The 27,438-nt window shown below is 40.0% G+C and overlaps 1 protein-coding gene across 12 annotated transcripts in view; it reads right to left on the minus strand.

Annotated features, from left to right (window-relative positions):
- astn1 (astrotactin 1) overlaps nucleotides 1–27,438 on the minus strand; it is a 389,228-nt gene that overhangs the window by 19,788 nt on the left and 342,002 nt on the right. For all 12 annotated transcript variants that reach the window (XM_069511745.1, XM_069511741.1, XM_069511748.1 and 9 more), the window contains 2 exons: nucleotides 26,277–26,410; nucleotides 25,419–25,570 (listed from right to left, as the gene is read on the minus strand). In XM_069511745.1, the coding sequence (XP_069367846.1) occupies nucleotides 25,419–25,570; nucleotides 26,277–26,410 (286 nt within the window). The remainder of the gene's footprint in view (nucleotides 1–25,418; nucleotides 25,571–26,276; nucleotides 26,411–27,438) is intronic.

A 27,438-nucleotide genomic window follows, 5' to 3' on the forward strand; every position in this document is an offset into this window, starting at 1 on the left:
GGGACGCTCCCATTGAGAAGGTACAAATAATATAACATAATTGTTCATTTATATTTCAAGAAAATGCAACTGGAGGTTAATGAAATCAAAAGTTCAGGGTTGTAAAACAATCATAATTTTTATTATGATAAAATAAATAGTGATTTGACCTTGCATGGACTGTTTTCAGTGTTTTCTAAAGAGGAACTTTACACTGATAAAAAATGCCATTTGAATCAGGCTTCTGCTGTTTACCAAATCAGACGGTTGGGCAACTGTTCTGAAAAAACAAACAGACATTTTAACAAATTCAAAGTTAAGCTTTTAAACTACTCTGAACTAAGGTGAGTATAGTTGCTCTAAACTTCACCCGCGGGAGCTGAAGTATGTAAAGCACAGGCACATGTCTGTTATTTGAAAGGGCTGATAAAAATAACATTAGTTATGGCTCTGTGCTCCGTAAACAGACATCTCACCAAAATGCAAAACAGATGAGCATTGCTTTGCTCTACCACAAAACACACTAAGTACATTACATGTACGGCCTGTCCATGAAACATCAACTGCTGTTTTAATGAGTTCCGGTGGTGACGTTGAAACGTAAATAGATCTTATTATTCTCTTTCTTGAGGAAGACAGTCAGTCAGTGTGTCAACCATTAGCAAAGAAATGTCTCCCTGATGTGCCACAATGAGTTTTATTGATAAACTGATCAGATGCCGGTGTTAGACATCCGGTTCTGGATCAGACCTGCTCAGAGAAAAAAAAAATACCAGGGCTGAACTTCATTCTGAGCGAGGTAAAAAGAACAGTGTGTTTCTGCGTCACACTGATGCAGTTCTACACATGCTGTCCATTCACAGTCTTCAACTTTACTGTGGATGTTGAAGGGCACCTTGGCAGTACATGCTAAGGAAGAAGAATTCTCTGTCTACACACCTTTCGCAGGAGATTTACAACAGATCTCCCCCACTTGGTTTATCTCTCCCCATTTTAGCACAATTCTTGTCTGTACTGACCAAAATAATCCTGATGTCATTTCTAGAGTTGTACATATAACACACAATTCCTCACATTAGGCGGCTGTCAAAACCTAACAAACCAAATAAAATAAGAGGGAACAGATACTCCTTTGAAGAATAAAATCCCAATTTGCTATTTTTAGTTTCCAATTGGAACATGATTATAAAAAAAATCTTGGAAGGAGAATTGATAGGATTATATTTCTTCCAGCATTATCAGCACATGACAAAATAAATCATTCGTGCAATTATAAATGGTAAATGGACTATTTATATAGCACTTTTTTTGTCTTATCAACTTTCTTTCTTTCAGTGTTAACATACATAGCATCGAATGAAAAACAGAAACATACAGAAAAAACCAAACAAACCAATAAAAAGCTAGAAGGGCACTCAGTAGAGCGCATACTTCCACCAACAGCCCCGTTATGAAACCACATATAAATTCACTAGATCAGAAGTTTTATTCAGATCTGCACTAAATTCCACACACTCATAAATATCAGTCTCTGAAACAAAATCCATGAATCATTCTCTGAGAAATCAAAGAAAATTTAGCAAATCTCACAGTATTAAAGAAAGTGAAGGGGAAAAAAAACCCGGATCCGCCCCCTCACCCAGGTCAGCACCAAAATTGAATGAGCTATTCCCTGACCCACACCACATCGGTCCATCAAGTTTCGTGATTATCCGTCCGGTAGTTTTTGTGTCATCATGCTAAAAATCTGACAAAATGAAAACATAACTTTCTTGGCAGAGGTAAAATCAGCAGAAAGAGACGTCTACAGTCACATGAATACAATTTTGCTACCTACCTGACAAAAGTACCAGGTACACAAAGACTTTTTTCCACCCCATATAATTTTTTATCTAAGCATGAAAAACTGAGGTTCGCTTTTTATAGTCTGTAGCCACATTCTGGATTTGCCAGTGGATTCACCTGAGCCTCTCACATGAAAGAGAAGAAACCCTGTGACCTCCCCCTGCTCTGGGCTCCCTTCCTGCAGCTCAGGCTGGTGGTGACACATGCAGTTAGTTATGTTTTCCCAGCTGGCACTGCGTACGTCAAAAGGGCATTTGGCCACCGGGGTGTGTGTTTCACTGTGAAGAGGAAAAACCCTCCGATTGGAAAAGTCAAGACTGTGTGTGTGTATGCAAAGGTGTGCGAAGTGATGGCTGCTCTGAGGTGGTCATCTGTGACCCTCCTCTGCACAAGTGGTGCCTGTCCCTGTGTATTTACACTGTGTGTGTGAAGTGATGGATGCTCTGCTGAGATCACCTGTACCTTTCTTCTACAAGAGCTCTGCCTGTGTGTGTGTGTGTGTGTGTGTGTGTAAATATGCATATGTGTGAATGACGGGTGCTCTAAGGTGGTCATCTGCGTCTTCCCTGTCAACCCCAGCTTGTGTCACCATCTGCTAAACTGCAGGCCAAGTGCCACTGAAGATGCCTGAGGATGAAAAAAAGGTGTGTAGAAGCTGTCAGAGGGAGGTGTTTACCCAGCGCAGAGGCTGACATACGAGTGAAAGATATAAACAGAGCTGGAGACGCAAATGAAAAGTGACATTGTGAGGCTTTGCACTTAGCATATTAATTGCAAAGCTGGTTGGAATATCTGTCTTGTGTGTAAAGAGGCATATAAAAAGGAAACAGTGTTTGAAATCTCAGTGGAGCGGAGAGGTTAAAAGCACTGTATGTTGAGTAATTCTCTGAATATCTGAGCAACTTGAGTTCTACATGGGAAAATGCACCCAGCATCAATTTTAAAATGCCCTTAAGGTCTGTCCCAGCATTCCTACATTAGAAATGGAGTGGTAGTGAATATATTAACAACTTTAAAATGCACCAAAACATGTTTCCCACAACTGTGTAGTAATGCAGACCCTCGTGAGGCTAAGCAAAACATATTTAAATACTTTAAACAGTGTGGATGTGATAGGGATTGATGTTTGCTCATTTTCAACCTTTCATGGCACAAGTCCACTCTGTGACTCTCCCTTGGAGAAAAAACAGCATGGGAGCAATTTGTTTTCCTTTTCCTTTCATTTTCAGCAGCAGGAGAAAGCGAGAAAACGCAGGAAAAACTTCCTCTTTTGGATGACATTTTATATTGAGGCAGTTTCTCTGAAGTTCACCATAAATGCATATTCTTGGTGTTGACTAAAACAAAATGCTCACAACATTTTTCAAATATCTGATGACCAAAGATAATAAAAGATTATCATTGATTTATACAAGTATAAAATGTCCATGTGGCAGTAATAAAATACAAAAAATCGAATGAAGGGGATAGAAGGATCTAGTTCAAAATGCAAAACATCTATTGCCAATGGCACAAAAAGTATCTGTCCATGTCCAAACAGTCATTCAACTTGAGGATCAATGCCACTGTGTGTTTTGTGAGGAAAGTCTCACAGTGTAAGATTTCAGATGAAAGGACCATTGGGGTTTAATTAAAGGTCTTATGGGTTGGTATGTATGTTACAGTGGTTGTTTCTGAAACACTTTATTTTGTTTGTTGAAATCTTACGTCCTGGCATACAACAATAAATAATGTCCATTAAGAAAAAGAAAAGAAAACTGAAGCTGTGTCTGTTGACTTGGCAGGATTGTCATGAATAAATAAGCATGCATTCACTGTGCATTCGGCTATCTTCAGCTGGAGAGACATATAACGCTGAAGCAGGAATGATGTAAGAAGTTAGCGAGTAAATCATAGAAAATTCCACTTCTAGCACGTTTGTAAGGCCGTAGCTTTGATGTAGGGCTGATGGGAGGTGATAGGATGTAATGTTTGCATATTTTAAAAGGGGAGCCTGCTCTTGCAATCATTACAAGGATTACCAACCCCAGCTTCAAAGGTACAGTGTGTAGAATTTAGTAACATCTAGTGGTGAAATTGCATGTTGCAGCTGAATGCCCCTTACCTCACCCTCCCCTTTGAAACATGAAAAAGAACCAGTGGTAGCTTCAGTTGTCATAAAAACTCAAAAGGTGTTTAGTTTGTCTAGTCTGAACTACTGTAAAAAACAGCCTCCATAGAGAGGTAAATATAAAGTATTTAAATATAAAGGTCCCATTCTAGGGTTAAGAAAACAGCAATTCATACAATTAAGATGACACATTAGTGAAAACATCACAAGGATTATTTTACATTCAGTTTCAGCCAATAGATCCCGTTCACCTAAATCTTACACACTGGACCTTTAATATACAGTCGACCTATCAAGCTACTTGCTGGAACGACCAATCTCTATCCAAAGCAATGGTGCTAGAGACAACATGCAGCCGTCAGACTATCAGAAAGGATATAAATAAATCCTGGTGTTAGAATGTCTTTTGGAGAAGAAAGCAAAGGCAAAAGGTCAAATTACCACCCAAACAGATATTGTAAACATCAATCACAGTCAGAGCCTGAATCTTCTGCTTCAACTTTGATCGTCTACTTGACCTAGATATGCGCAAACGGTTTTCCATGCAGTGATGGATTATTGCAGACAAATAATGTGCACTTCTCTAAATGAAGTGGTTTACACATTTCGGATAAACTGTTGGCTTGTTACAATCTGGCCGATCATCTAACTGCTCGTATTTGAAGCGAAGTTGATGTGTTCCCAGATCGCTAACAATTTTCTGAGCAAAGTCTACCAGAATGATTTCCAAAACCCAAAGCACGAGACCCCATCTAGTGATAAACAGGAACTTTCCTTCAGAAAATCTGTCCAGAAAAAAACATTATATTGCTCTCTTGAACCATATTGCACATTTGGCTTCACCACAATCACTGATGTCAAGGCACATACTTTGCCTTTGGCAGTGTCAAATGGACTGTGATTAGAAAATTGTTAGCCAAGTACAGATGGATGATCCATTCTCACACTTTCACATCCGTTTCAGCTCTCACTCTCGAACTGCCTTTCTCATATAAAGTTGTGCAGAAGGAGGAGGAGGCTGGCTGGAAATGTTCATGAACGCTTTAATAAGACCTTGCTCAAAAACAACGAAATAAGCCCATTAAAACACAGCACTGGTGCAGATACAAGTGTCTGAAAACAGGAATATAACTTTGAACCGTCTGAGGTGGACTTAGACACATAACATTATTTCTTTGTGGGTTCAGGTGCTCACATCATTTTTTTTATCTATCCAATCTTTCCTACCAGTCTTCTCAATAAACCGCCTAAAGCCCTGCAGCACACAGCCTGTAAAAAATAGTTCGAGGAACCCCGCTATACACTGTCATGCCGAGAGGAATGCTTGATGTGGGTGGCCTGCTGGCCAGCAGCACAGAGAGCACACCTAATTCCACTATAACAAATATCTCAGTCAAAGGAGACGTTTAACACTGAACGCTGTGTGCTGCCATGGCCTTTATGGACATGACTCAACACCACGGAAATAAGAAAAAAAGCGCATAGACAAAATGTTTTTCTAGTGTGCTGATTGCTGACAGACAGCTAAAAAAACTTCTGGAAGAGAATGATAAGTGCACCCTTGATGGCTGCTGACTTGGCCAGTTTGTGAGGGTTACCGTGTACTAAATTCTTAAGAAAACAGTATGTGAAGAATTCTGACCTTTCTGATTTTTATGTATTTTTATCACCTGATTATTTCATCTGCAGCTTTATTTCTGAGACATTTTGTCATTATGAATCTCTGCCCAGGTTGAAAACGCATCCCCCGCCGATTTATTATGATTCCACATCCATTTGATAGTTTCATAAACCTTCTGAAATGCTACAATTTTAAACGAGCAAGGATACCCTTGATTTACTGTGAGACACAGTACATAATGAAAAGTCATTTTTCCCTCATAGCATTGTTTATAATGCAATTATCAGTCAAAATCCCCATAATCTACACTGATTAACATTTATTCAGTATGAATAGAGAAATATGACTTTAATATAGTTAAGGGATTACAGATTGTGGCAAAGCGGTAGCCAAATGACATTTTGAATCAAAAAGAAAATTAACGTTTGATGATTTATACCATCCTGGAAGTGACAACTGTTGGCAATAAAAATGAGCACCCTTTGAGAGGCTCAGATTTTTCAAAAAGTACTAAAATACATTTTCTGTCAGTTGGTGTAACAGGCTGTTCTCCCAACCATCTGAGGAACATGATCCTGCATTTCATTTCTACAGCCCTGGCCAGCCGACTTATCCTGAGATGACATTGGTAGACTTTGAAAGGTTCCACTGGGAAATGCTGTAAATCTCTCGATTTAGAAAAATCAGTACATTTGGCTGCTGCAGGATATTCTATCCTGATAGTGGATGGGCATCAAAGATCTCCGGCAGCCACCATGGGAGATACTGTGGACATGGAACTTAAAGCATGAAATTGAAATAAAATGTTGCTTATTCTAAAATTTATGGTTAAAGGCAAAGATCTGTTTGTAAGTGCAGGCTGTCAAATCAATTGAAAATCAGAACAACATCCATAAAATTTCACTTTCTTGCATGCCAGTCAGACTTAGAATTTCCAATTCATGCCTTTGATGTGGATCAGCAGTTGAGTGCTCTGGACTGCCTCCAATTGGCTGCGGGTGACATATATTGAAAAAATGATGAATAATAACGGCAAGAGTAATTTGTTTATTAAAGCCAACAACCAAACAGCATGATTGCCCAATCATAGCCTAGCAACCAAAGCTCTGCACGTCAAAGCATTATGAATGACACTTTAACAAGAACAATTCTTTTTATATGAAGAGTTGAGAGAGTTGTGTCTATTTTTTTTTCAAATTTACAAAACCAAAACCACCAGAGCAAAAACGGAGCGAATGGATTAAACTGCATCTTTGTTTGCTTTATTGTAAAATGCAAACATCAGCATGTTAGCTAACTAGCTTGCCACCTACAATAATAACCAAGGGTTTTCTGGCAATGGGGATTTAATTCTGTAAGTACATTACATCACAGACTGAATGTAAGGATGGATAACAAGACAGCTCCACAAAAGTGGTTTTGATCAGTATAGGTAATAAACCCTGCCTCTTCCATGTGTGTAGATGGGACCTGCGCTGAACTAAAAAGTAAATTTACACAAATACATTTTTCTCAAATATTTTTTTCTCAAAGTAGTTACACTGATGTATGTTCAAGTATACATTTTTCCAGATCGTTTGGTTTTGATCACTGAGTGACCAATTCCTTGCAATGCTGTTCATGTCTCTTGCACCAACTCTTTGGTCATTCTATTTTAACCCTGCACTGGCATGATATCATATATGTTAGTCCTTTTTAAAAAAAAACGTAAACAAGGTTGTGGAAATTTGTTATCTCAGCTTATGGAAACCTTTTTTGCCAGCTAGAAATCAGAATCCAGCTTCTGTTTACTTTCCTGCACTACTGGTTTATAGAGTACTTTGTTGGTTTTATATCTGTCTCCTTTCCCCAGCTGGCTCATTTGCGTTGTGAGCGCATTTCCCTTAATGTCCCACTTTGAGCCTCTGCTAAACAAAGTTCCACTTTCATTTTGAGTTTGTTTTCCCAACTTCATTCACTTTCTATGGGCCTCTGGCTGAAACATGTCCTCTCGGTCTCTGGTCAGCAGAATGAGATTTTGCTGCTGTGTTTGTGACATCCTCAGATTGTCTGGAGAGCTGCACATCTGTCTGGAATACTTGTTGAGAGGCTGTGTATTGGTTGTTTGGCCTCTTAAGTTCCCGGCCTGCCTCCCTGGTGAGACTGCTCCCCTGTCCTCACTGGCTGTATGTTCAGTAGACTGTATTTTTCTAGCCCCAGTGGACCATGGAGGTGGTATTGTTTTGTCCCAGTGCTGCGTTCGGCTGAAATTTCAATGTTTCCACTCGTGTTTTTTTCATGCTCAGAAAAACACCAGGATGGAAATGCAATTAGTGAGTGTTACCTACACTGACCCAACACCAACTAAGCCCACAGGCATGACCAAATTATTTGTCTTTCACAAAAATGGATTGATACTACGCCAAGTAAATCCAAGTCCCATATGCAGAGAAATAAGATGACACACACCACACAGATTGTGGAGATCCAATTTTAGAGTGGGAGAGCCACAACGCTGAGGAACTTGTCATTCAGCTGGAGTTGTTTACCCTCAACATTCTTAACGTATGATTGGTTGGAAAAATCAAGGATTGCCAGGAGACTGATGTGAGTTATGGGATGTCTCACCTTTTGAAGCTCTGCCTGCTGTTGTCAGTTCAGTTGTGCAAGCTGGGTCCCTTAGTGTGCCTGTGAGTGTGTGTGTGTGTTTGCACGCATGTGTGAGTCTTCTAGCCAATCCACTGCTGTTTTTCTTAGCTTCTTAATGGAAAGGACAGGTGTTTTAATGATGACAATGATTTTACTGTGGATTCTTAATGCCTATCAGACATTACACATTAGATATAGTCTACTGTAGAAATACATTTATGTTTCCTTTTACCGCAGATTTCTATAGATGACAACATACTTAAAATTACATAACAACACAATAAAAATAGACCATTTTGGACAAAGCCAGCTGTAGTAGCTGCTCCAGTCTTTAAGCTTAGCTAGGCCTATCACATCCTTATTCCAGCTCTCTACTGGGTGATGTCAGTGTTCTTATCCAACCCTTAGAATGTAAGCAAATAAGCATATTTACTTTAAATGCTATTTTAATAGCACTAGCAAAAAGCTAGTGTGACTGGTATTTCAATGCCTTTAATAAAGTTGATATAGTTGTGTGACTCTTGCTTGACCTTTGGAAAACATGGAATATAAATGGCACGTGAGTCCTGGAGCCGTGGAAGCAATTTGTATCACTCAAAACTACAATGAAAATGCTGTACAAAACTACAGTCAGTGGCCAAATGTATAGTCAAGGTAAGACAAAATGGCAACTAGGTTGTATTTTAAATATGTAAAGATACTAAGTTGTCCAAAATATAGATACAAACTGCAACCTAATTATTCTTATGCTATGATTCCACCATATCTCCCAATGAAAGCACTCTTCCACTAAACAGTCAGGTTTAGAGAGGAGAATATCATGAACTTGATGAACCGAGAGAGAGAGATAGAGAGAGGGAGCAAATGGTTTACAGTGCAACACCACACACATAGACAAACCAGTGCTGCATACAAAGGTAAACCCTTGAGCTTAAACGCTTCGCCTCTCTTCATCCTACAGCAGGTTTCACTACGGGTTTCCTGGGAATTCATCCACTTCGGTTAAAGTAGACAGCTTCCTTGTAACTAGCTGTAATTGGCAGTCACGCACACACATGCACACACACACACACAAACACATGAACACAAAATTGGCAGTGAAACCTTTCACAAACAACATCTGGGATTGGTTGTCTACCTTCCCATTGAATAAAGAGACCAGCAACACAGCAACAGCAACAGATCACCCACAAACCCTTCACTGTTCATTCTTGGCACTTAAACACTGGTCACAACCACTACCAGATCATGACGACTGGCCACATGGAGAGGGCTGACTCTAATCTCTTAGAAGCAGCACCCCATTGGATGTGAGGAAGTAATTGTTGAACAGCAGGAACAGGAGGTGAAAGATAAGGATGATGAGTTGGAAAGAAGAGGGTGGGATTGCCCAAAGGTATCATTTTAAAAAATGGCCTCGTGTGAAAGAGATGGAGGAACAACCCTCTAATCTGTGCGTGTTTTCACCCAATTTGGGTTTGATATGCATGCTGCTCAGCTGCCATTTGCGTCACGGCAGCATAATTCATAGAACATTACATCTTCACGGGGGCGAGAAATTGTTTTATAATTTGATAGAAATGCATCTGACCAAATGGATAGCAATTGCCACGAGAGAGCTTTGCACGCCAACCGTAAATTTAGCCAAATACGTCAGTGAAAGAATGAAACACCTTGGACAAAATGGAGATACAGCGGTCAACAACACACACTGAAGTCTGAAGGCGTCATACCTTGTAACCAAGTGTATAGTTAGAAAATAATATCATAAAAATACAAATCTGCATGTCAACATACCACTGCTTTATTTGTGGATTGTATGGGGAAAGTCAAGATTTTGGCTTCTCTCAACATTTCCACTTTCTTACTTTCTTTTCCCTCTCACTTTCTCTTAATCTGTCATTCCCCCTCTAAATTGAGCAATACACAATTCACAATGACAACATTTTTAAGTGCTTCTGGAGGCTTTAGCCTGTCTATCAGCCGTTTGTCTCACGCATGTCTGCAACTGTGTCTTTTCACACCAACTGGCTCCAAATAAAAATGTTTTTTCTGAGTGTACTTACTGAAGCACAATCCCCAGTGTGTCATTCAAATTAGGCAGATTTTCCAGTTTCTATGAACTTGTGAACTGACACTGTGGGCCTTGATGAATTGTTGTAGATTTAGTTCTCAAGTAGAAAATATAGGGAAACATAGCAGGAATACCAAAACTAAAAAAAAGGGATTATTACGGTCGGAAGATGATGGTGAAGACCGCTTGGCCAGTCACTTCTTTGAGCATGACAGGATATATAATGATAGAATGACGGCTAATCTCGTGGATATTGATTCATTTAACAGAGGATGGCGTTTACATAAAGGTTTGTTGCTGATTATACCCCTTTGTTTCTTACTGTTAACAACCCATTCTTTCTTTCTGTTAGGGACAACTTGAAAACCTCTGGACTCCAGATCTCTTGGATCTCTCTCCTTGATTTTTCGCTGACCAGTAATCACTGTACGATGAAAGATAGTTCTCTCTTTACTTGCATTTTTGTACTATTACTTGTCATGTAATAGAGCACAGACGCAGTGCAACTCTTTCCACATTTAGCCATCTTAAAATGACTATCGGCATGTCAAAGGGTTTAGTGCGCCAATATACATCAAAGTCTGTTTACAGGGTGTAGGAAGTTCAGCATATATAAACGCATTGTGGACAGCCTTTTGGTGCTTTATACATTAGAGCTGTGCAATATCTGCTAATGTAATATCTGGCAACGTTGGGTGGATCAAAGGACAACAAATAAGAAAATGAAAGAAATATGGTTCATGGAGCAAAATAGAAATCCTCTTACTAGACCTCTGTGACCCGCTCCTTATCTCTCCTTGAGGCTAGCAGCTATAATCACCACTGGTCCTTTGCTTTGTAGGTTTATCAATTTTGTTTTGAAATCCAGTGTCTCGTTCTACTGTCAGGGATTGCTTTTCAATCCACACCAGTGGGAGCCCATGCATTGCTGTCCTTGCTGTTGTAAAATGGTATTTCCATTTGTTTGTTTCAAGTTCAGACTATGATTATTTCAGATCAAAAGTTTACAGCAAGACCAGCAGCTTTTGCGGTTGTGCTGCACAATAATGTTTTGAGCTCAATATTATGTCAGCTCATCTCATACAATGTCAGCAAAGTATTGGATTGGACAGATGGAAGTGCAAACCTGATAATAGTTAAAGTCAAGGGATTACCAAAATTATCACCATTCATCATTTATCCTTGAATCTGTGCAGAATGTCAAATTACTTTGTTCCGGACCAAAGTAGTGGAACGCCTGAGTGACATCCTACTACAAGTCTTTGGTCATTGTTTTTAATGTTTTATCCAATGTTTGCTCAAATATTCTATAAAATCTAATCTTATAAACTCATATTTGTATTTGAGCAATATTTTGTATGACTCAAAATTTGTGCACTTATGCATTCAGTGAAAATACAGAAGTCAGTGTCAGCAGCAGTTGCAAGGTAGCCTAGTAGCTCACCATTCTCACACACTATTGGAACACCTGGTTTATATTGCAGCACTGACAACAATGAAAGTGCTTCAGCATCCGTTCTTCATAGACTGGATCATTGGTAATGTATAAAATAAAATTGGTTGCAATTGGTTTTGAGGTTGTGAGGACTTAACACTGCAACAGTTATAGCTCAGTAACTAGGCTCCATTCATATACTGTAGCAACTGAGAGCAAATGCAACAAAAAGACTAATTTATCAGAACAATCACAGTGCTCTCTACTGTCCATTTGCATGTACTGTAAGTGGGTGTTCTGCATAGGGCAACAGACAGTGTTGCATGTGGTATTAACAAGAAGGATAACCGCTCAAAATAGAGAAGAAGAGGGAGCAGGCTGGGTATGAATCAGAAATGTTAGTGCTGAAGTGTTAACCAATTATTCCCTGACAGCATTCCAGACAGACTGCACTTTAGCCTCTGACATAAACAAAAAACATTTATCTTCTTCAACTTGGTTTTAGCCTAATGGCCCCTCTGTAATGGGCAGTTCAAAGCTGCCATCGGAAATGACTGTAGATTCTAATTTGTGTATTGTATCGATGAATAAACATTCAAATGTTAAGTTAGTATAATTTATATTATTTAGTAAATTATAAATGTGATTAACTTTCTAAGTAAAGTAATTAAGACGTAAATCACCTAAAACATTTAAAAAAAGATGGCTTGAAAAAGATGTGACATATGTAAATCATACTGTACAATACAGTGTAGGCATCTTTGAGTTGATGAAGTCTACACACAAAAGAAACAAATAACCCTGTATCAAAATTTCCCGTCATGTAATATCATTACTAGTTTCCTACAGCGCTGTGTTGAGAGAAACAACCTGTGGTTGAGTCTGTCATGGTAAATTAGTGCCTGGTCACAGAGACAAACGTAGTGAGGTTGCTTGCAGGTGAAAGTTGGCAGAAGCATTTTGGTTATTGGACTAAATCCCGACTATTTGAAACATGGAATGTTTTTCCTGGGAAAGGAGCATGTGCATTTCTGACCTCATACTGTCAGGACACCTGTAAGCATGGCACTGGTTCTGGACTGGTCCTGAACTCCATGATAGGCACAGTGGTTTCTTTATGGATTTATGGATTTGTCCAAGGACACCATGTGGTGAGAGAATTATCAGACTGGCTATATGATATACTGATTTTTACAGTCAAGTACAAGAGGAAAGATCACCCCCAGCAATACCTGTGGCAGACAGGAAAGTTTGGATTCCCAGCTGTTTATGTACTGAACAACTTTCCAAGAAGCCAGCCTTCTTGGAAACCCTTGGTGGGGTTCTGGAGAGCACTCCAATTTGAAACTTCACAGGGAGACATCAATGCTCCTGTCTGTAGAGATCGAGAAACCTGGATCTGTCTGGCATCTTAAAATCTAGTGGTATTTTCTTATTGAACTGCACTATGATGTGCTAACCAACATGTTTCGTGAGTGTAGCAGTAGAACACCAGGCCAAACATTGATGATGATGATGATGATGACCACGTTTGCAGTCATAATAAAACATCTGGAGTATCTGTATCTTGGACACTTGTGTAAAGAGAAATGCAGAGCTGTCAACTTCTGACCACCTTTGGTAAGTTGGATGAGCAGTAGAGATGGTCCTAATGACTACTTAACCTATTGATTTTAGTAAAATTGGATATCAGACTCCTTGACTTCAAAATCTGTGAAAACTGCACAGTTGAACTGATATACAGTAAATACTGTAAATATTTACAGTAAATATTGCAAGTCAATGTCCACATGCCTGTGCTGAATTGTGGTTATATGCCAGTTTAGACACGGCCAGCATGCAAGCTCATTCTCATTTTATAGAACAAAATAACTGGTGGTTTCCAAGGGATGCCATCTGTCCCACTGTTTACCATGTTTGCTTACAACAAGGCGGAATTAAGGCGGAAAGAGAAGGGCTGAATAACTAACATCTCACATACGACAGTTGGTCAGCATTCTACATTTATAGAATATTAATAATTAGTTTACTCAATAAGTATGTCAGGTTTTAATCAATCATTGAGTATCATAAACAAAACTGAGTCAAAATTAACTGGGTCTCAATTCAGAGGTTCCATACAGTACTTGCATGGCGGGACAAGTTTGGTATATGCAGTAGTCGGGAGGGTCAGCACCTCCAAGTCTGAGGCCATTGTACGGTTCGTGTAAAATTGTGGACTAACACCACTGTGTTGAAAGTAAGTTGCAACCCTGTGGGAATGATTGACTACGAGACAGCTTCAATTTTCCAGAGTTCTGTCAATGTTGTGTAAGGTTGATCCTGAAAGTCTCTCCTACAATTACAACCATAGGGTTGAATAAATAAGCTCGTGAGTACAGAGGTTCTAGGAGCACCTTTAGCAGGGGCCATCTGGACATTCTGGAGAATCACAGAGCGGCTGGTGGTCGCAACGCATGCATCATCATAATTTCCGATAGTTGCACTGACATGTAGACCTTCCTGGATACTTCAAAACATGCTGGGGGGGTGTTCAGGATTTGACAAGTGGAGCGGGTGAGTCTAGTTCCAGGATCCTCTCCATTGTTGCTTTGTTTGCAACCTGGACCCAGAAAATTAGGGGAAAGTGGTGTGGTGAGTGATGTGATCCAAACATCACTAATATAGGTAAAACAAATTAAATGCTGTTGGCAATTTTTTTATTCAAGTTTATTTTCACGGGCTTTTTTATAGCCTGTATTGGATAGAACCAAGATGACATACTGTAGTGTTGTGCTCACTACAGTAAAGAGGAAGCAGGTGGGGAGGGTCATGCAGTGGCAACTCAGAGGAAGTGACTGGTCCTGAGAGGAAGCTCAGCCTGGTTTAGGTTTGGGGGGACACACACATTTCGGTCACCCTTGGTGTCGGTGTGCGTGATGTAGATAGGTGAGTAATGTGTTTATTGATTGGATCCCTTGTTCCACTGACCCTTGAGCAAACCTTGCCCTCGCCAGGTGATTAAAGCTGTTACATCATTGTATTGCTCACAGCTCAAGGGATGTTTGTTTTCACAGTGAGTCTGGTCCAGCCGAGTGGTGGCCTGACTTAAAGCAGACTTCCTATTCATGAAGCTTCCACACATCTGCTGGGGACTGCGCATATGCGTGTGTGTATGTGTGCGCTAACAGTATGATCTCACCTTGTGTGCCTGAAGCTTGTTAAGGAAGAGATTACTACACAAACAAGCTGTTGTCAGCTCCAGATCTAAGCTGGATGCCATAATCATCAGCTGTATGTACTGTATGTTGTTACATCTAACATTACATAACCACACACATAAGAGATGCAGCCGTTAATGAATATGATATTCTATATTTATATATATTCTCTGTACATTAATAAAAAAAGGTTGTTTGGTAGAAATTGGAATATTCTAACATCTGTTTCTGATGAGCCTTCAGAGAAAGTAAAGGGCAGATATTTGTACTTCTTTTTTTTTCATTTCTTCACAGATGATCAGTCATGTCTGTTCAGATCTTTTCCCGTAAATAGATGATCTGGTTTCACTGTCCTCCTGGAATTTATCATGCAAGCCATTTGGGGATTAAATACCGGGAAGAAATATTAATTTAGATATTGACGTAGCATCAAACAGTTTCCGATAGCAGCGGTACAGGTGTAAAAACTAATAATTTAATCTGGGTTACCGTGCAAATCCTAGAGAGAACAATTAGTTAAAATTGAATGAGAAGATTCTACCTTCATTTAGCAGTCTTTAGAAATGTAACTTTCTTCTTTCCCCTCTACCACCCACAGCAGCCATGTGTGTGGTAGAGGAGCAGGAAGGATAATATCACTAACATTGGACTCACATGTATGCAATAAATGTGTCACACAAAACTCTGCTCATTCACTTTCAATGGGAGCGATGTCATGCATTGCAGAGCTGCATTGTGATTCCGTTGCGTTGCTGAATTATTTTCAAACAAACAGTCAAGCGCAGACACTGGCCAATCAAAGCACATTAGTGTGAGAGCAGAGGCAGAGGCAGCTGGCGAACCCGGTGAATTAATCTGGTTGTGGATAAACACAGAGAGCACCTCCACCTGTACCAGAGGATTGATCAGTGCGGCTGAGGTCTGTTTGCTGATTGATCCTCTGGTTCAAAAGGCAGCAGCACATGGGAGGAACACAGAGAGACGTGGAAAGAGACTGGACAGAGCCAAGCTGCAAAGCTAGAAACCAGCAGAAATTGCTGGCAATTTAAGTTAAGAGTTTTGGGAATTTATGTTAGAGATAATAAAGATGCTGAAAAGGGATCTGTTTGTCTCTGGCTGTGTTTGGAAGAACCTGGTGGCATCCACTTCTCTCTCGAGCATTTTATTGATAGCTATGATGGCATGTTAGCTTAAAAGTTGGCCATGTGTACTAGAGGTGTGGAAATATCTTGAGTCTTAGATGCATCCTGATGTGGACTTGGACGACTGACTGAACATAATTGATTCATGTTTTCCGCTATGTTCATTGTCTTAGGGATCCCCCCGCTGCTGCATAATTATAACCAGCACTGCTTCAGGATCAGACAGACGGACATATGGTCATCCTGTGTTAGAGTCTGTTTCCTCCTACCTCCCCCCGACCTGTGCTCACTTTACACTTTGGCAATAAACACCATCATTCGCTCAAGAGTTTATGAGACACATGTAACGTAACGCAGTGCACAAAGTCAGGACATCAGTGTAAAAGTGAGCAGAACGTTCTGGAGATTTTGAGACACAGCACAGTGATTTAGCTTCTTTGTTGCAGAAGAAGCGATGCCCCGTTTATCCAGGAACATGAATATGACTTCAGCAGGCTTTTTAAAAGATCACTTCTTAGAGGGATGATTCGGAAACAGGAGCAGAGTCATTTGATGACCTGCAGAGTACTTGATTGTGGTTGTTGGGTTTGTTCCCTCACAAACTCATTGTAAGACACTTTGGATAAAAGCCTCAGCTAAATATAATGTAATATAAGGCGCCTCAATGCAGTGGCGCTGCTAAGGGGGGCCAGGTGAAGCCACCTTGATACAATAAAGGCTATAATTAGAGTTTTAAGTCTTAGGAGTAGCACACGATGTCAAATCAGTGTGGAGAGCACTGACCACTGTCTTAGACTTACTGTCTGATATTTGAATTGAAAACATTATTTTGTAAATTATGGCACAATTGCAATAACAATCACAGTCTAGAATACTTTCTAAAGCCCTTTCTAAATAAAAATGAAGTTCATGTTTGACTGATTGTATTAAGTAATGAAAAAGCAGCCATGTGCAGTAAAAGAAAATTATGATTGTGATACATTGAAATGCATCGAGAGGCATCCTTGTGAATCGAATCGTTGACTGCTCAATCGTAATTGAATCGTGAGGCTAGTGAAGCAGCACACCTCTAGTCTAAGCATGAAACTGCCATGCTTTAATCTAACGGAAGAACCATAGAAGATCTCCATTATTTATCCCAGTGACAGACGCATTGGATAATGAAGAAAACAAGTCTATAGCCATTTAGGACACTACCTGCTAGTCTGGAGAATTGGGTCCAGAGATTACCCAGAGTTTGCCTTTCACACAGCAGGAGGTTTTCTGCACAGACACGTTCACAACAGCAGCAAATTCTCTGCATTATTCAGACGAGAGGTGGAGCAGACGGGTGCAACAGCAGGAAGTGACGTAGTCGCTCTGCTCCAGAGATCATGTAATTTTCCTTACAACACACAGAAACTGGCATCAGCTATTATCACCACAAATTCTCTAAATATCTTTGTCTGTGTCTTCTACGTGTGTCACCACTTTTTCACCGGGAGGTATTTGTTTTCTTCTTATCTTTTTTTTCTTTTTGCGTCTGTCAGGCCTGGTTTTCTGCCTGGAGGCCAGGAGGAGAAAGTCAGCAGATAATCCGGAAAAAAAAAATACTGAGGAACTGCCGAGTCCAGTGCACGTCTGAAAGCAGCTTTGGCTGCTCTCACTGATCATTTTCTTGTCACTTGAACTACATTACACAGTTACATCAATGCTAATTAAAGTATCATTAAAAATGGTGTGAAGGTCCTGCAATACAGCCATCATTCATGACTCCTGATTTATTATCCGGCAAAATATAATGTCTGCATACATCCTGTACATATTGAGAGTGAGGGGGCGGCATCTTCCTTTTGTTGTAAGAAGATGCATCGAAAAACAACTTAAATGGCCTCAGAACTCCTGCATAAGCATTACATGGTGTTATTTATGCAGATAAAATTGCCGGAACATTATTAGATATTTTCACTGACTGGATAGTCTCTACAGAATACAACATAGTTTAACCTATGTTTTACCCTATTGTGATGCCTTTAGGTGTAAACAGGAGAACATTTGAAAGAGGAGAAGATTAAAACAGGAAGAATGCAAGAGAGAGGGAGCATGTGGTACCAAAAGAAAAAAAGAGAGGAGGCCATTGTGGGGGCAAATCTGAAGAAAAGAGCACAGAAGACAGGAGGAGGAGAGGCAGGGATAAGAACAGAGGAGAGATGGTCAGAAATGGTTTGAGGAGAGAAGATGAGGGAGTGGTGAAGAAAAAGCAAGAGGAGGAAGAGTGGAAGAGGCCAAGGGGAGAACTGTGCACCAGCTCATGTGAGATTAGCTCTCTGAGGTTACAGAAGACTTGACAGCTAAAATCAAAACCAAACAACATGAGCAGCTTTCTAGATCTTTCCATCTTTTTCTGCCCTGTTCCTGTCTTTCTGTTTCCCCATGTCTCTGTCTTCCTCCCCTCCCTCCTCCTCTTTCCTTGGTGGTCCTTTCCCCCCCACTTTCCTTCTCCCGCCTCCTCTCTCGTAACTCAACAGAACATCCAAGCCTAACCACCTTTGCCGTGTGTGTGCACATGATCAGGGTGTTTTCTCCGAAGTAATCAATCACCTCGCTTAAGACAAGGTTAGCTCTTACAGCATCGTGAACACTGTAGGTTGCATTATGTGTGTGTGTGTTTCTACATTTCTTTGAAAGCAGCATAGCCACACTGACTCTCTCTCAGTGTAATTAGAGCTGTGGCTGGCAATTTCACACATCGGAGCATCTAAATGGCAGCAAATGGGAGCTGTTTAAAGTTTTGACAATTTCAACACTCATAAGTTATGGAATGTGATCTTGGTAAGTTGTGTCACCTATATGTTATCTCCTTTGTGTCACGTGGGTGTAAAAAAAAGATGAAGGGGTTCAACTGTAGTCTGTTTGAGAGTCTGGTTTCCTCTGGATGTACAGCTCTCGCTTCTTACTCTATAGGAGAGTGCACTCCTTTACTCTTGAGGGTTAATGTGACTGAATGAGTGTCTGAATGAGTGTGGATTTATTCTCTTCCCTTGCAGCTATACTTTATTTTTCAAACTCTGAACTGTTAAACAGTTTCCAGTAGTAGCAGTATGTATGAAAACTAAAAAAATCCTAATTGGTTAACATGCACATCCTGGTGATATCATGGATCTTTAATCTGCACAAAATATATCTTATATCTTGGCATGCCCTTAACTTTACCAATACATCACAAACAAATTGGCTATTTAGAGGTTGTAGCCTACATGGTCAGTGTCAAAGCAACACAAGTGTCAAACTACATTAACACAAATCTTGTTTGACATTCCTAAACTCCGACAGTGAGACAGTGAAGGCCCCTTTCAATAATTGTGTTGTTGAGCTCGTCAAAACAATGTTTATTTAATGCAATTTCATGGATTTTTTTGGAAGTGGGGCTGCCAATTTTTCTAAAAACAAATTTGACAGGACACAATCCATTCAAATGCAGTCAGACAGGGTTGAAAACTTCCTCCTCAGCTGCTGCTAACACATCTGTTATCAGGCATTTTCATAGTACAAAAATGACAAACAGCCTCACCTTTGATTGTTATTTTGCCATGAACGGGGGGTTACAGGACCAGGTTAGGGTCAAGCTTACAGTGAGGGCCTGTCTAATGCTCTTCTACTGCATATTTTCAATTCAATTGGGTCATTATAGTTTGAATGCAAACTTTCCCCCCCACGTTTGACTGACTGTCTGAATTTTGTGTAAGAGTGACTGAACTATAACTTTATTCCTCACATAAAATATTGCTTCCGATTGGAGACACTTTGATTTACTACCTACTCTCTCTCAAAGTAACAGCAAGATATCGAACATCTCAGTACGGTTATAAAGTCAGAACAGCTGCCCCACACTTTAAACAGGCTTGAACTGATGTGAAGCTCTCACTTGCCAGCATCAGTGTGTTGCAGGAACAGGCACAGGCTCTTTGTCATGACTGGACCAGATGCTAATCTCTTCTTTTGTTCGGAGAGAAACAGCACCAAAGTTTTTTGTAAAGAAATCTGTAACTAGTTCAACTTTTGATCATTTCTCAAATAAAAAAAACAATGACCCTCAAGCTTGAGATTTTTAAGCCCATTACAAAATGTATTCTTACTTCAGGGGCTTTCAAAGATGGAGACTGTGGACCTCCTCACAGACAAAGAAGAAAATAAGTGCTCCCTCACCCCATATTAGATTAATTCCTTAGTTCTAACTTCTTTGATGCCTGTGCTACAATGATGATGTTATATGATCCCAATGGCCCCTCCACAGTTGCACAAAGAAAGCCCAATATTGCTGTTTGACATGATGCGAGTCCACAGTAAATACATAAAGTCTGTCTTAAGGCCGTTATTAGACTGAGACTCAGGGAAAGTGGGAAATCTCTGAACTCTCTCTTTAAACAGATCATGCACATTAAACCTATTCTACATGACTTCCTTTAGATAACTACTGCAATACCCTGGTTAGTATTCCTTTCACATTCTATTACTGGGCCTCCCCTGAAACTGTTAGGAGTCCCCCTGGGGAGGCCCACCTTGGAAACATCTGCTCTAAATCATAAAGATGAAGATACTGTATTTATTATCACTGTAAGCTGTGTAATACCTGAGGATGGGAGCATTTCAGAAACTTGCTGATCAAAGCATCACACTTACTTGGCAGAGGGTAGCAAACACACCCACACATATTGTCTGTGCACTGTCATGTATTTCTTGTGACAGAATGGAAATAATGGGGCTTTAGGCAAGAGCCTGATGAAATCATCCTCTACTCACATTCTGCAGTGATGGATTATACCTCCCAGGCAAGTGTTGCCTCTGAGAGTCTGTTTTGAGGCAATTAACGTACAGACCGGGGTCTGTTTTTGCGATGAAAGCACAACATAATATCTGCATATACAGTAAGGGCCCAGGGACGAGCTTGGTGATTAGGTATGAAACTGGCTGGAAAATTTCAAGAAATGATCCTTGTGGAGCAAGAAGAGCTGAGGAGATAGTAAAAATGTCCCCTTGCGCGAGAAAGTAATCTCCGTTAGTTTAATGAGGATGGCTGAAGTGCATGACACCATGGAAACAAGCAATGCCTTATTTAGAATCTGTGAACTGGAAAGGCTCAGCATGACAGTAACAGTTGAGAGTGGAATATTCCTGTGACGCAGTTTCTGTGGGTCTCTCCAAGTACCATTGCTAATTTCCATAAAAACATCGCCACAAATTCAATGATAGCCGCGGTATCTTATCTCAGATACAAGACCGTAGGTTGTAGGTCTGTTTATCTGATTGGAATATTCATCTATGTGTCCTCTAAAGCTGCATGCATGTATCAACCACCAACTGATAGCATCAGCGGGTTACTTTAGCAGTAATGTCTTAATCTGTGTTTCAGATTGCAGCAGTTCCTGTTGCATCAAAAAACTAAATATTGATTAGCTCTTTCCAAAAAACTTAAAACTTTGATCATGAAGTACTAGTACTATTCTGATGCCTGAGAGATTGACTTTGAGGCACGATAAGAAGTTTGTTTAAACTACGTTAACATTACATCAAGGCACCACAACTCCAAAATATTTCTCTCAACCACAGAGAGTCATACCGGATGGTGGAGCGGCCACCATCTCCATCTTCTCTGTTTATCCCTCTGACAGCACAGATTAGAGGATCGGGACAAACATTTGTTTTGTAAGGCTCTGGAACACAGTGGTAATTGTGGGCTGACACAGGCGATGTGCTCAAAGGGCACTGCGAGAAAATAATGTTCCAAAACTTCAAAACAGAAACTGAAAGGTCACTTTGGCCATGAAAGCAATATTTCATTGTTCCAAGTCAAAATGCCTCCCCAGCATTAAAGATTCATTTGTGCTGCTGCAGTTCCACTGCTCTTTCCATTATAGACATTATAGATTCCCACCCAGGGAAATTTGAAAACTTAACCCAAAGCGAGAGGATTCATGTGGGAATCTTGGTAGGAAATATCGGAATTTGTACACGTAAAGCAGTGTAGTAACTGATATGATAAGTTCATGTGGGGTGGCTTTTTTTGATTTCTCATCTTGAAGGTTAATATCAAGTTTAAGATGATATTGTTACTGTGATAACAGGATGTTCACAAATCAATTTGCATTAAATCAAATAAGCACACAGATTTCACTGCAGTAAGTGTATGTAATATGCTAGAATATGAAAACTAAGAGCAAAGAGACGTAGGATCATGGTCCAAAAAGAAAACAAGGTCCAGCCACGTTGTGTCATAATGAATAATGATGATTACTAACATGCGCCACTACAGTAAAGCAGCACAAAACTTACACAGGCTTTCAATTCAAAAATGCCTCTAAAGAACATATGAACTATTCACTATCCCGATCAAATAGGGAATATTTACCAGTTTTAATTAATAATTTTGTGTTTTGGTAAATGAAAACATTTCATATAGAATCTGAATAGCAGATGATGTCCACATTATGTTTTACTGTTGTAGGTTTCCAATCAATGCATCTTAGCTTGAGGCTTTAATGACTCTCTCCAGATTGATTCAGATAAAAAGTTAAACTTTTTTTTTCACACAAAAATAACTGGTACATTGATACGCAGGGACAAAAATGAAAAGAGTGTGTTCGGTAGAGAGGTCAAAAAAGCTGTGTGGCTCCACTCTCTGACTGACTGACTGGCAACCACAACCACCGAGCCACGAATCAATTCCATAGTTACTAGGAAACCACAGTCATAGTAACATACTCCCCAAAAATTGCAAATGTAATATTAATATAAATTCCACACCATTATCTATCCACACATGTTTCAAGAACAAATGATCAAAATGGATCTTATTTCTTACTGAAAGTCTGAACAACAGTCATCATTTCAACCTATAAATAGCCCTTTGTGATTCTTTTAAATAAATAACTGTGTTCTTACAGCTGCATGTCAGCACAGTCGAATTCAGATAAAATGAGGCAGAAAACAGAAAATATCCTTTGATCATGGATCATCAAAGTCATATGCTTCATTAAAAAATGTACTTGTAATACAAGAGGGGAGGAGAGTGAGAGACAAGCTGTATATTTTTACACAGTAAAGCACTATTTTAAACCTTTCCTTATCAAGAAAGGTTAGCAGTGTGTTAAGTCTGCAGCTGAAGCTTTGAATTACTGACTGATGATGTAAATAAATGGTCCAACTAATGGTACAAGTTCTTTTTAAACAAATAGACTCCCTCACAGCCATAACACTGCATGACTTATTATAGCAAAATAACAGTAATAAAGGAAACACTCTCCTGCTCCTCTCCTCTGAATGTGCTGCATTGATTAATGGTCGCCACTATTCTGACTAACACAGTTTATGCTCTCATTAAGCTACAACAAACTTTGGTACTCACAGGGAGCTGCAACAGTCCCCATTATGGATTGGATCATTACTGCTAAAACAAACTGCCCTTGTTTTGCCAGCTCTGGCTCATATATGCAGGTCGGGCCAAATAAGCTGGACGCTCTGTTATGGATGACAGTGCTGCACACGCCCCTGCTGCTCCTGTTGCTTCTTCTCTGTGTCCTTCATTATACTCAAGACATGAGAGGAAACACATCTGAAGTCTATCCCTCCATCCACTCATCATTAAGGCCTGGGACCTCATCACTGTTAAAAATGGCAGGGCCTCCATCTCTGTCTACCTGCAGTGTGTCTCTCTTCCTCTGTTTGTGTGTGTGTAGTGGAGTCAGGTGTTTAGGAGTCAGACCACGAGCTGCCATCATCACCATCATCTTGCTCACATACAAATACCTGGTTCCTCCCTCAACACTCTGCCGGATCGTACACTGTTTGCTCAGTCAGTTGCATTTCCAACCATTCTATAAAAGATACTGTTCCTTGCTCTTGCCAGCCAGTCATTTTCTCTCTGTAGCTTCAGTTCCTCTGTCTGACTCCGGCACTCAATTTTCTGCACTAACACCGTCTCAACAGTCTCCCAGTCCATCTGACGCTTGCAAATTTTAATAAAGCCTGAATCAGTCTCTGTGTTCTGCTCTCGTGTTATTCAACTGTTACTGTGAAATTGGAACTCTCCCTGGCCAATAATGGTCACACTGTACAAATGCTCATATCTACTGTTCACTATATACAGAACTTTTAGTAGTGTTTTGCATTTATATTCTTATATTTAGGCTAATCACATGCCACAACAAATTCCCTGTATGCGTAAACCTACTTGGCAATAAAACCTGATTCTGATATGGATTTAATTTAATAGTAAAATAGAGTCATTTTCAAAAAAAGTTTGTAACACTTTTCTGTTGATTCTGATCAAATGTGCTGCTTTTAAAAGAAAGGAATTACTAAATAGCATCATCACTGATTAGTCATGACCAGTGCTACAATATACAACTTATTTCCAGCAACACTCATAGCAAGAACAGTACCTACAGGAGATAAAATGTTTATTTATAATAAAATAAAAACATCAGCTCATTATGTTGGTTTTCAGTATAATCAACAAACCAAATCCTACAATTTAATATGCCAGTATTATTATTACTGGTGTACACCATCTTGTGGAGGTCTTGAAAACTACAAGTGAAATAGGCCTGCGGTAATCCCAGTGATGTTTTTAGAATGTTCAGAAAGATGCAGTAAATCTCAAATATCTTTTTTCCATTCTCATTTTCTCAGGTGCTTGGGATGAGATGAGGTGGAGGGTGATTTAAGGGAGGCTGGAGAGGAGGAGCTCTCTCTCTCTGCCTCTGTCATCGTGGCACAGTTCTTATTGTTTCTTTCTTTCTTTCGTTTAAGTCCCAGATCTTCCCAGGCCTCCACCAAACCCATTGTGTAATATAATGACTCTTTTTTCCGTTGATAAAATATTTTGTCTTAACCACAAGTATCCTTTTGAGGTTGTGGCCACAACAGCTTGTTACTTAATTTCTGTAAAACTCCAAAACTAAAGTGTAAAATGTCAACGATAAAAATTCACAAATGCTTTTACAGCATTATAGTGGGGTTGATGCCAGGTGGTAAACTTTAGTGTAAACTGTGCAGCTACAGATTGATGAAATCCCTTCTCTCTCACCCCTAAGCCAGGATTCCTTCCAGGTGGTCGACTAGATAAAACAAATTAGGCTTTTGTGGCCACATGGTGCAGACAAATTAGCAAATTGAGCCAGCATAAATAATGAACACCGGCCAACAGCTGCCCATACAAACACCGCCAACTGATTTACTCATTACCCCTGTCGAAGTGCTCCACAAAATCATCAACAGAGCCTCGTGCAGGATTAGAAAGTGTTCGGGTTAGGAACAACATTAACCCATTCACAGTTTTCCACTAACTGGATCTTGTTTGTCATAAATTGCCAAACTCATGATATGGGGGATTCTGGGCCCACGCACCTGTCTCAACTTTGGAGTGGTCGGTCCTCTCTGTCACCTTCTCCTGGCTGATGAGGTAATCAACGATGCGGACACCGATTGGTGGCTCCGTGTGGTTCCACTCCAGGATGACCAATGAGCTGCTGGGCTCGTAGGTGTACGACAGCTTCAGCCTGGCAACAGAGCGACGGAGATGTAAAGCCTTGACGCTGAGTGAAAGATGTTGTCAGCAGACTGGTCTCATTACTGTTACTGCTACTACTCAAATCACAAACAACTCTGTCAACAGAAAATATAGCCACTTCCTCCGATATGTTATGTCCGACAGTGGACAGATCATCCGCAGCAGCTACGTGGCTTTGGAGCCCATTTGTACAGCTTTCATTCCAAACAATCAATACAGTGGCTAATTTCATTGATTAGCACACCACCAACTGGACAGGAGGAATTTATCAGTGACTGGTGTAACGATGTTGACACATGAACCAACCCCTGTGGTTGCTTGGTTTCTCTGTTGATGTTTTTCATTTCTTTATGGTTGTTCTCTATCTCTTTGCTGCTGTTTTACATGTACTTGAATTTGATTTGCATGTCTTTGTGCTTATTTTTGCCATTTTTTCAGACAGAAATGAAAGCAGTCACTCTCATCCGGTGGCCCCCTGATCCTCGAACAGGTCCACTCAGTAAGTCCACTCCATCCACAGCTGTTCTACTTGGTTGGAACACAACTCAGTGTGAACATGCATCCCGGTGGCACATTACTCAAGACCACTGCAGCGGGAGATAGAGTTCTGCCAGTGAAATGATGGATGGTATTTACCTCAACCCATTTGAGAGTAATGTGTTTGGAGGGAGGTAATGTTATTCTAAGTTACTTACATAGGTTGGGGAAGTGGGGCACAGGTGGGCAGTCCGTCTGTGCCAAAAGCGCTGGAATCACAGCGACACCAGTCATCGATAACGTTGCCCTTCCCTGAACACCACAGCATGCTCATCATTGCCTCCTGAAGAGACTGTGCAGGGAGACAGAAAAAGGAAAATCTACATTTACATGCTTTACATAGCTTGTATATTATAAAGGAACATGTGAGGATGTAGGGATAGAAAGAGATGAAGGGGAACCACATGCAATATAGTTGTATTTCCCTACAACTCTGAGTATAGTGATTTTCAAATCACACGCACAGCTAAATTGATACACAACCACCAATTCAAATAACATTGAAAACAGATACAGGTGTTTCTGTGCCTCCTGTGTGTGTGTGTGTGTGTCAGATTGCACCCTATCTGAAATGTTTGTACTCCTTTTTAGTTTTTAAAATTCAAAGACTGTATTTAAAAAAAAATTTCATTACATATTTTAATTAAGTACTTGAAATGAAAGTGTTTTTAACATTTATGTGGAAAGTACTGGGTACTTACAAGGAATTGTTTTATTTTTTCACAGGTTCAATAAAATCTTTCTCCATGAAGCTCAAACACCAAAACCCTGCATATTTAAAATCTATGCACATCTTGCACATGTTCACACACAACAGTAAACGTGTTTAATGAACATTGTAAACCGATAACATAACAATGAATTGCTGTAAATTAGACTGACATTTGCTACATTCTGTTACTGTACATCTACTGTTTAACCTTTGTGTCGTGTTCGTTTCTCCCCCCTTACTTTGGTGCTCCCGGTCAAATTTGACCGGCCTGTTTTAACTGCCCTTACATTAACACAAAAACCATTGATCGTCACCAAATTGTATTTAACTCCCTTTTAACCTGTAAACAATGTCTCAGACTACTGGTTACATGAATAACTGCAGTGAATAGACACAGAAATTGAAAGTTGTATTCCAAAATTAACATTTATTGTAGAAAAATCAAAACAGAGACCAAATTCACAGAACATCAGAACATCAACATGAACACATTGTGGTCGTGTAGCTCTGTCATCAAATCTGATAATTCTTGAGAGGACATGAAACTGTTGCAGGGACATAGTTGACCAGAATATAGGCCTCCCTGACTCTGCATCCCACAGACTTTT

Source organism: Paralichthys olivaceus, chromosome 16 (assembly GCF_024713975.1).
Source record: "Paralichthys olivaceus isolate ysfri-2021 chromosome 16, ASM2471397v2, whole genome shotgun sequence".
NCBI lineage: Eukaryota > Metazoa > Chordata > Actinopteri > Pleuronectiformes > Paralichthyidae > Paralichthys > Paralichthys olivaceus.